Here is an 11,399-nt window from a genome sequence, read left to right as displayed (position 1 = left end):
TTTTTAAAAACGCCGTTTTACAGACCCGCTCTCTGTACTCTGCTGAGCGGGTCTGTTATATTTACTCAGCGCATCGGGCCAGCTGTATAGTCACAGCCCGGCCGCACCATAAGACTAAGTGCAGCTCGCTCCTGTCACAGACCCACTCAGCAGAGTACAGAGAGCGGGTCTGTAAAAAAACATTTTTTTTAAAAAATTAATAGGGGAAATTATGTTTTATAATGTTTGGCTAATATAATGTTATATAATTCTGCACTATGTGCAGAATTATATAACATTATTTTTAAAGGTTTACTGTCCCTTTAAACAGCAACCTAGGAGATCTCATGAGGGTGCACAATGCACATGCTCTTAGCCATGATGCAGCAGTGTTTGCAACAAGGTTTATAGCAATTTTAAAAACAGTTACAAGCACTACTGCCATAGAATGCTATAGACCAGGGGTCTCAAAGTACCGGCCCGCAGGACTGGATAAAGGTACTGGAAAGTTTCCTGGTAGGCATCAGCACCTGGGCCTGGTCAGAGCCTGCACTACCTTAAGGCGCACCAGCAGTTTCCTTTTTTATTTGCAGTATCAGCGCTCAACATGAGTCAGAACGCAGTCTGTGCCCTGACTCATCACTGAGCGCCATCCAGAAGGAGCAATTAGTATGGTCTGCACCAGCTAAAGTTACAGACCAATCTCTCTTCCCCCCCCCAACCCCCCGGACTACCAGGGATTAATCTTTTAACCTCTCATTGTACCACCATGGATTTCCATGCAAAAAAATGAAGAGCTGCATGCAATTAAAGAGCTGCTGTTCTCTTAAAAAATATAATCTTAAGCAGCATTATACCACTATACATGCTAATCAGTATGCAAAGTAGGAGGCAGGAGAAAGGGAGAGGCTAATTGCCCTATTTCACAAAGGCCTGTACATGCAGCAAAATGGTAATGTGATGCAGCAGTTGAGGCTAGCTATGTGGTGAATGAGCAGGTTGCAAAAGCAGGGAAGTCATTTGCTGAAGGACAGTTTCTTAAAAAGGACCAGTCAAGACAATAAGACCGCTCCTTAACTCATAGCAATCATTGCGATCAGGATGATTGACAACCACTGCTAGCTGCAGGGGGCGGCATTGCACAAGCATTTCAGTAGGAGTGCTTGTGCAATGTTAAATGCAGACAGCGTATGCGGACGTCATTAAGCGTTGTCGGGCAGACATGATCTGCTACGGCGGATCATGTCGGTCTGACATTTAGTAAATCGGCCCCTTGGAGAGAACAATGGAAAATTAACATTTTATTACCTTATCTCTTCTATACCCCACTGGGACTGTAATTTCTTCTGCACTGCAGCCCTTTCTGGCATCCCAGAAGTTAAATGGAGTTTGCACTCACACATGCAGAGCTGACATAATTGATATCCCATTGTGACCACGGTAACATTACTGCAATGGTATGGTAGCCACACTATTTCAGTTGGTGGTGACATTGATGATAAAGTACAAGGTGATTTGGATATTATCTACTTTAAAAGCAGTTAACTTACAAAAAAAAATTATGGGGGCTTTTCCATTTCTGTGTTCTCGTACAAAGGTTTTAAATAGTGTGGGTCTATAAAATATTTCATTACTGACTTAATACTAGAAAACAACCCTGATATGTACTAATAGTAGCAAATATTCTATTGTTTTACTCGTGCAGTGTTTCTTACCAAGTTTAATCGACAAACGCTCCATGGAATCTGAACCGGCTTCCTTAGATTCTAGGTCTTCTGATTCACTGGTTTTATATGCTTCTGAAAACCTGTTACAGGCTGCATTTAGGTCTCCAGGCTTCTCATCAGCATCAGAGTGTAGATCTTCACTGTCTGCGTTGAACAAAAGTCTATCTTCCTCTGCCTGCTTTCCTGCAAACCACGCTTTCACTTCATCTGCAGTCATTGAGGTACTTTCACACAGATCCTCAATGTCTTCTTCACACAACATTTGATGCTGCTTTTGGTAGTTTATAAGTGTCTGGATGGATTGTGCTTTTGCTGCTTCAGCAGATTTTTTATAACGACTGTACCACTTTAAATGGCCGTTTTTATACGAGTACCTGCAGTCTCCAAACCAACGTACAATATCAATACGAGGCAGTCCGGTCTTTATAACAAGATCATCATACACATCATTTGAAGGCCATTGTGTGTGGATGAACATTTGTTTTAAAATATCCCGTTGCTGGGCAGTCTTCTTCCAGTTCTGTTTGTTTTTTGATGTGGACAAAATACTATTATCCGCTTCATTATCAAAGCTGGTATCATCGTCTAATGTATCTATGCTGTCATTAGACTCTGTAACCCGGAGATCCTTCAGGTTGATCTTGATTGGATTAACCTTTCTTTCAGTATATGTTGGACTGTTATGCTCAGCATTCGATAACCCAACATAAGTTTCTTCCTTTAATTCATCTCCAGTATCATCATCATCCTCTCTCTCACTTTGTACATTAACCTCATTTTTAATCTCTTCAGCCAGCTTCTTGCGCTTCTCAGAGAACCAGCAATCAATTTCACGTCTAGTCATTTTGGTCTCACTCCTTAAGCGGTTTACCTCTTCCTCAGTGGGGAAATTGTCTTGGGCAAAACTGCTTTCTAGAGCTTTGATCTGCTCAGGAGCCCTCTCCTTATATTTAGTTGAGGGGAAGTCAGGTGTCTGAGAACACGACTGCCTTCGTGGTGTATTAAGAACTGCAGGAACTGTATAGAAACTGTCTTGTTCTTTTAGCAAGTTACCCTCCATTTCACACTGAGCATCTATAGTCTCTCTGTTCTCTGCACTTTGCGGTTGTTTGTTACGAACGTGATATCTTTTATCGCTAAACCATTTTCTAACATCTCTGGTGGCAAGGCCAGTAATTTTTGTGAGCTTTGCCACCTCAGCTTGCGAAGGGAACTGACTTTTGTGAAAGCTATTTTTAAGGGCATTGAGCTGTTGCTTTGATTTTTTACACCGATGAGAAAGGCTAATGTCTAAGTAGTTATCTGGCGGTGTATTGGGGGATAAAATATTTAAAGACTGGTCAGTATTTACAACATTTTCTGCAGAAGATGCAATCTTGGCCTTAATTGGTTGATGGATTGGAAGAGAATTTACACTTTGTGCCATGGAACTGGAAGACCCCTGAATGCCATTTGCAATGACAGGCTGAGTTACAAGCAAACCACCAGCTCCTTGAGGCTGGCTAACTATTTGACCAGGCAATGCTGCCTGAATAAAATGCTGAACATTATTGGAATTTGCAACAAGTGGAGCATTTAAAACAGTTATGGTAGTAGGCTGTGGCATAGGCTGTGGGATGGACTGTATTACTGTGTTAAACATCTTTCTCCGTGAGTCTTCAATCTCCTCTGGTGACCAACTGATGCCCTGTTTAAGTCTTTGTGCTGTAAACCAAATCTTAATCTGTTCTTCTGGGTATTTTGTCACCACTGTTAAATAACAAAGCTCAGCTTTAGTTGGGTAAGGGAATTTATTAAAAGAATTTTTTAGAAAGCTATCAAAGTCCATAGCTGAATTATAAGTGGGAATGCTGCTCAGTGGAATCATTACTTTTGGGAGTGATTTTGCAGTGGGAAGCGAATGATTCTCTTGCTGCTGTGGAGAGTTCTGATTAATGGATGGTTTAGGCACCAATGGTGCTATAAGTGTTGGAATTTTAGGTTGCACAATAGATCGAGTAGGGTTTAAAGAAACGAGTTGAGAAACCCCAGTTTGCAGTACCGGAACTGTCCCTAAGATAGGACCATTTACTATTGAAGAAGTGGCCTTGCTTACAGGTATGGAACAATTTCTAAGCCCTGAATGTCTTTTTCTGTCTCTATCTTCTACTGCATTTTTAGCAAGGTCTTTTCTTGTAAGGTTTCTCTTTGTTTCTGGCTTGTTTTTTCTAGTCTTCATTATAGGCGTCTTGGTGAATACAATATCTGAAAACTCAACTCTATCTAAATTACTTTGTGTCATTTCATTGTTGTCCCCAACACTTTGCTCCACTACAGTATAACTTTCATGGTTTGCCACACTCCATGTAATGCTAGTATCACCAGCATGACACTCTGCATTGTGAACTTCAAGTTCTTTTGGATCTTTCACCAGAAAACTGCATACAATACAAACATATGAGGGATCATTTTGGAACTCTAAGTGCTTTGTATCCATGTGATTAACAAAAATGCTGGTATCATGAGACCCAAAATTACAATATTTACAAAATAAACGGTCACCATTTACATTTTCATGCCCATTAGTTTGTATTTCACTGTTCATTAGGTTTGTAATTGGCAACAGAGCTGAAGGTTCTTCTTTAGAAGATTCTTCTTTAAACTCATCAATATTTGCATCCGTTTCAAGTGAGAGAGTTTTATGAGGTATCATGCAAGGCATGGTGGATTTCCTTTTGCTAGCCATGATAACTTTTTCCAGCTAACAAGTAACAAACCAGGGCTTTCTTCTCCCTACATAAAAAGCAGAGATTCCATCTAATCAGTGAAGCGTTATAAAATATTCAGTTGGAGCATGATGTTCCCTCAGTTCATTCTAGGAGAGAGAAAAACAAAAACCATTAACCATTTTAGCAAAGGAAAAAGCCACATCTATCAACTGGATAATACACTTGAACTTTATATGTACATTTATGTTATGACCACCACCACCTCCTGCAGATTTCCTGAAATGGCACTGTCTAACCACAAAAAAAAAAAAAAAAAAACACCATTGGTCATAAGGAGGTTAATACTATAACAAAACCATAAAATTGTTAGCAATTTGTTGACTCCTATCCTAAAGTTTAAAATAGCATGAAAGTCAAGAATAAAAAGGGACAGTTTAGTCAAAACTAAACTTTCATGATTCAGATAGGGCATTTAATTTTAAACAACTTTCAAATGTACTTTTATTATTACAATTGGTATTCTTTGTTGAAAGCTAATTTCTAAGCCCTTGAAGGCTGCCTCTTATCAAGGAAACATACTGTGAGCCACGGCTAGCTGTGTATTGGCTAACCTCGTCGTAAATTATGATGAGGGCGTTGTCCTTGACAAGACAAAGAAGGGTAGTTTTAAAACTGGATGTAACTGGAACTTTTAGTTAGAACTCCCTGGGACTCAAAACGGCTAACATCATGGATGAAAGTTCTCCCATATACAGACCACTGGAACTTTGTAAATAAGTTGGTATTGTGTTTAGGTATATTCTGTCCCAAGTTATTTTTAAAAACTGTAACTTTGTACCTGTATATTATTTTGAATGTCTTTATAATTTTGCACTGTGCAACCTGTATTGATAATTTTTTTATAAAAAAACATAGAAAATCTCATTCCGTCTTTGGGCTCTAATAGTCAAAATTCACACTCCTGTGAGAAAAGGTTAAAAAGGCACGTTACCTAATTGTTAAATTGTGTGAGTTGCTGGGGGTCCCAAAAAGACCATTTAATTTAGAAGTTTTGGTGGTGGCAGAAATTGTTAGAGCAGTCTGGACAGGATTTGGGGGTTAATGTGGTATCCCTTTTAAGGTCCTTTTGTAGAGTTACAAGGTTAAGGGAACCAGAACTGTGTGCTATTAACCCCTTCATGTCCACACCCCTCTATTGTGACGTTGAAAAGATTTGATTCGTCACAGCTTAGATAAAAGGTAAATCACAGAGGTAAAAGTATATTAATATAACTTATGCAAAACTGGAGAATGGTAAATAAAAGGGATTATCTATCTTTTTAAACAACATTTTAGGTGTTTACTTCCACAAAAAGAAAGTTAATGGGACAGTAAACATGCACTATTAATTAACAACAAGTAACGTATATGAAATAACCATGTCAAACCTATATACATCTAATAACAAATTGAAAACGCTCATTGACTTCCAGCGGGTCAGATACAGTTCCTTAGAAGTAGAACATAGATCATAAGGGCCACTTTTGGGCATTTTTATCTATTTAACCTAAATACATTTTGAAATATTTAGATGACAACCCATTATGAATTAATAGAGGTTAGACTAAATGTGTGAGATGGGACTGTGTAAAAGTAAGAATACCAAAAACTAAGTTTGTTCCGGTTTATGATGTTGAAAAGCTCAGCCTTATTGGTATTAAAGTTACACTTGAAGACCCTGTTTTCATGAGCTGCTTTTCTGCTTGGGGAGCTATTTACACACTTCGCAGCAACTCTCACATAAAATTGCAAGCACAGCTCATGCCCTGATACATAGGGTCTTTAAAACAGTTAGCATGCAGAGTACAGTTAACCCCATATCTGCCCAAATGATTTGCAGCATGTCTCATAGCAGCAACCTCAGGCAGCTACGAGGTTTAAAGAAAAACATAATTTATGTAAGAACTTACCTGATAAATTCATTTCTTTCATATTAGCAAGAGTCCATGAGCTAGTGACGTATGGGATATACATTCCTACCAGGAGGGGCAAAGTTTCCCAAACCTCAAAGTGCCTATAAATACACCCCTCACCACACCCACAATTCAGTTTAACGAATAGCCAAGAAGTGGGGTGATAAAAAAGTGCGAAAGCATATAAAATAAGTAATTGGAATAATTGTGCTTTATACAAAATCATAACCACCACAAAAAAAGGGCGGGCCTCATGGACTCTTGCTAATATGAAAGAAATGAATTTATCAGGTAAGTTCTTACATAAATTATGTTTTCTTTCATGTAATTAGCAAGAGTCCATGAGCTAGTGACGTATGGGATAATGACTACCCAAGATGTGGATCTTTCCACACAAGAGTCACTAGAGAGGGAGGGATAAAATAAAGACAGCCAATTCCTGCTGAAAATAATCCACACCCAAAATAAAGTTTAACGAAAAACATAAGCAGAAGATTCAAACTGAAACCGCTGCCTGAAGTACTTTTCTACCAAAAACTGCTTCGGAAGAAGAAAATACATCAAAATGGTAGAATTTAGTAAAAGTATGCAAAGAGGACCAAGTTGCTGCTTTGCAAATCTGGTCAACCGAAGCTTCATTCCTAAACGCCCAGGAAGTAGAAACTGACCTAGTAGAATGAGCTGTAATTCTCTGAGGCGGAGTTTTACCCGACTCAACATAGGCAAGATGAATTAAAGATTTCAACCAAGATGCCAAAGAAATGGCAGAAGCTTTCTGGCCTTTTCTAGAACCGGAAAAGATAACAAATAGACTAGAAGTCTTACGGAAAGATTTCGTAGCTTCAACATAATATTTCAAAGCTCTAACAACATCCAAAGAATGCAACGATTTCTCCTTAGAATTCTTAGGATTAGGACATAATGAAGGAACCACAATTTCTCTACTAATGTTGTTGGAATTCACAACTTTAAGTAAAAATTCAAAAGAAGTTCGCAACACCGCCTTATCCTGATGAAAAATCAGAAAAGGAGACTCACAAGAAAGAGCAGATAATTCAGAAACTCTTCTGGCAGAAGAGATGGCCAAAAGGAACAAAACTTTCCAAGAAAGTAATTTAATGTCCAATGAATGCATAGGTTCAAACGGAGGAGCTTGAAGAGCTCCCAGAACCAAATTCAAACTCCAAGGAGGAGAAATTGACTTAATGACAGGTTTTATACGAACCAAAGCTTGTACAAAACAATGAATATCAGGAAGAATAGCAATCTTTCTGTGAAAAAGAACAGAAAGAGCAGAGATTTGTCCTTTCAAAGAACGTGCGGACAAACCCTTATCTAAACCATCCTGAAGAAACTGTAAAATTCTCGGTATTCTAAAAGAATGCCAAGAAAAATGATGAGAAAGACACCAAGAAATATAAGTCTTCCAGACTCTATAATATATCTCTCGAGATACAGATTTACGAGCCTGTAACATAGTATTATTCACAGAGTCAGAGAAACCTCTTTGACCAAGAATCAAGCGTTCAATCTCCATACCTTTAAATTTAAGGATTTCAGATCCTGATGAAAAAAAGGACCTTGTGACAGAAGGTCTGGTCTTAACGGAAGAGTCCACGGTTGGCAAGAGGCCATCCGGACAAGATCCGCATACCAAAACCTGTGAGGCCATGCCGGAGCTACCAGCAGAACAAACTAGCATTCTTTCAGAATCTTGGAGATTACTCTTGGAAGAAGAACTAGAGGCGGAAAGATATAGGCAGGATGATACTTCCAAGGAAGTGATAATGCATCCACTGCCTCCGCCCGAGGATCCCGGGATCTGGACAGATACCTGGGAAGTTTCTTGTTTAGATGGGAAGCCATCAGATCTATTTCTGGAAGTTCCCACATTTGAACAATCTGAAGAAATACCTCTGGGTGAAGAGACCATTCGCCCGGATGCAACGTTTGGCGACTGAGATAATCCGCTTCCCAATTGTCTATACCTGGGATATGAACCGCAGAGATTAGACAGGAGCTGGATTCCGCCCAAACCAAAATTCGAGATACTTCTTTCATAGCCAGAGGACTGTGAGTCCCTCCTTGATGATTGATGTATGCCACAGTTGTGACATTGTCTGTCTGAAAACAAATGAACGATTCTCTCTTCAAAAGAGGCCAAAACGGAAGAGCTCTGAAAATTGCACGGAGTTCCAAAATATTGATCGGTAATCTCACCTCCTGAGATTCCCAAACTCCTTGTGCCGTCAGAGATCCCCACACAGCTCCCCAACCTGTGAGACTTGCATCTGTTGAAATTACAGTCCAGGTCGGAAGCACAAAAGAAGCCCCCTGAATTAAACAATGGTGATCTGTCCACCATGTTAGAGAGTGTCGAACAATCGGTTTTAAAGATATTACAGAATTTTTGCGCCAAAAAAGTCCGCACCAAGAATGACGCAATAAAATGAAGCATTTTCAGCCCCCGCGAGCCTAACAGCCCACAGGGAAGAGTCAAATTTTTGAAGGTAAGAAAAAATGAATAAATCAAATGCATTATCCCAAATATGAAACTGACTGTCTGAAAATAAGGAAAGTTGAACATTCTGAGTCAAGGCAAATAAATGTTTGAATACATATATTTAGAACTTTATAAACAAAGTGCCCAACCATAGCTTAGAGTGTCACAGAAAATAAGATTTACTTACCCCAGGACACTCATCTACATGTTTGTAGAAAGCCAAACCAGTACTGAAACGAGAATCAGCAGAGGTAATGGTATATATAAGAGTATATCGTCGATCTGAAAAGGGAGGTAAGAGATGAATCCCTACGACCGATAACAGAGAACCTATGAAATAGACCCCGTAGAAGGAGATCACTGCATTCAAAATAGGCAATACTCTCCTCACATCCCTCTGACATTCACTGCACGCTGAGAGGAAAACCGGGCTCCAACTTGGTGCGGAGCGCATATCAACGTAGAATCTAGCACAAACTTACTTCACCACCTCCATCGGAGGCAAAGTTTGTAAAACTGAATTGTGGGTGTGGTGAGGGGTGTATTTATAGGCACTTTGAGGTTTGGGAAACTTTGCCCCTCCTGGTAGGAATGTATATCCCATACGTCACTAGCTCATGGACTCTTGCTAATTACATGAAAGAAACTAAATTTATGCTTACCTGATAAATTGATTTCTTCTATGGTAAGACGAGTCCACGATTCATCCTTTACTTGTGGGATATTATCCTTCCCCACAGGAAGTGGCAAAGAGCACCACAGCAGAGCTGTCTATATAGCTCCTCCCTTAGCTCCAGCCCCCAATCATTCGACCGAATGTACAGGAAGAAAAAGGAGAAACTACAAGGTGCAGAGGTGACCGAGTTTAAATCAAAAAAATATAATCTGTCTTAAAATGACAGGGTGGGCCGTGGACTCTTCTTACCATAGAAGAAACAGAATTTATGCTTACCTGATAAATTACTTTCTCTTGCGGTGTATCCAGTCCACGGCTTCATCCTTTACTTGTGGGATATTCTCATTCCCTACAGGAAGTGGCAAAGAGAGCACACAGCAGAGCTGTCCATATAGCTCCCCCTCTAGCTCCGCCCCTCAGTCATTCGACCGAAGGTTAGGAGAAAAAGGAGAAACCATAGGGTGCAGTGGCGACTGCAGTTTAAACAAAAAAATTATTTACCTGACTTAATTGTCAGGGCAGGCCGTGGACTGGATACACCGCAAGAGAAAGTAATTTATCAGGTAAGCATAAATTCTGTTCTCTCTTGCAAGGTGTATCCAGTCCACGGATTCATCCTTTACTTGTGGGATACTAATACCAAAGCTTTAGGACACGGATGAAGGGAGGGAACAAGACAGGTACCTTAAACGGAAGGCACCACAGCTTGCAAAACCTTTCTCCCAAAAATAGCCTCCGAAGAAGCAAAAGTATCGAATTTGTAAAATTTGGCAAAAGTATGCAGTGAAGACCAAGTCGCTGCCTTACAAATCTGTTCAACAGAAGCCTCATTCTTGAAAGCCCATGTGGAAGCCACAGCTCTGGTAGAATGAGCAGCAATTAGTTCAGGAGGCTGCTGGCCAGCAGTCTCGTAAGCCAACCTGATGATGCTTTTCAGCCAGAAGGAAAGAGAGGTAGCAGTCGCTTTCTGACCTCTCCTCTTACCAGAATAAATTAAAAACAAGGATGATGTTTGTCTGAAGTCCTTAGTTGCTTGTAAATAGAATTTTAAAGCACGAACCACATCAAGATTGTGTAGCAGGCGTTCCTTCTTTGAAGATGGTTTAGGACACAAAGAAGGAACTATTATTTCCTGGTTAATATTCTTGTTAGAAACAACCTTAGGAAGAAAACCAGGTTTGGTACGCAAAACAACCTTATCTGCGTGAAACACCAGGTAAGGCGAATCACACTGCAAAGCAGACAATTCTGAAACTCTTCAAGCAGAAGAGATAGCTACCAAAAACAAAACTTTCCAAGATAATAACTTAATATCTATGGAATGTAAAGGTTCAACAGGAACCCCTTGAAGAACTGAAAGAACTAGATTGAGACTCCATGGTGGAGCCACAGGTTTATAAACAGGCTTGATTCTGACTAGAGCCTGAGCAAACGCTTGAACGTCTGGTACCTCTGCCAGACGCTTGTGTAAGAGGACAGAGCAGATATTTGTTCCTTTAAGGAACTAGCTGACAATCCTTTCTCCAATCCTTCTTGGAGAAAAGACAATTTTCTGGGAATCCTAATCTTACTCCATGAGTAACCCTTGGATTCACACCAACAAAGATATTTACGCCATATCTTATGGTAGATTTTCCTAGTGACAGGCTTTCTAGCCTGAATCAGAGTATCAATAACTGACTCAGAGAAACCACGCTTTGATAGAATTAAGCGTTCAATCTCCAAGCAGTCAGACGCAGAGAAACTAGATTTGGATGCTTGAATGGACCCTGTATTAGAAGGTCCTGCCTCAATGGCAGTGTCCATGGTGGAACAGATGACATGTCCACTAGGTCTGCATACCAAGTCCTGCGT

The 11,399-nt window shown here is 40.0% G+C and overlaps 1 protein-coding gene across 2 annotated transcripts in view; it reads right to left on the bottom strand.

Moving 5' to 3' along the window:
• ZHX3 (zinc fingers and homeoboxes 3) overlaps window positions 1-11,399 on the bottom strand; it is a 236,787-nt gene that overhangs the window by 169,008 nt on the left and 56,380 nt on the right. For both annotated transcript variants that reach the window (XM_053714256.1, XM_053714184.1), the window contains exon 2: window positions 1,695-4,560. In XM_053714256.1, the coding sequence (XP_053570231.1) occupies window positions 1,695-4,431 (2,737 nt within the window). In that variant the 5' untranslated portion in view covers window positions 4,432-4,560. The remainder of the gene's footprint in view (window positions 1-1,694; window positions 4,561-11,399) is intronic.

The sequence above is a fragment of the Bombina bombina genome, chromosome 1 (genome assembly GCF_027579735.1).
Source record: "Bombina bombina isolate aBomBom1 chromosome 1, aBomBom1.pri, whole genome shotgun sequence".
Classification (NCBI taxonomy): Eukaryota; Metazoa; Chordata; class Amphibia; order Anura; family Bombinatoridae; genus Bombina; species Bombina bombina.
Note: the sequence above shows the minus strand (reverse complement) of the source record. Positions and strands in the feature narration are given on the sequence as shown.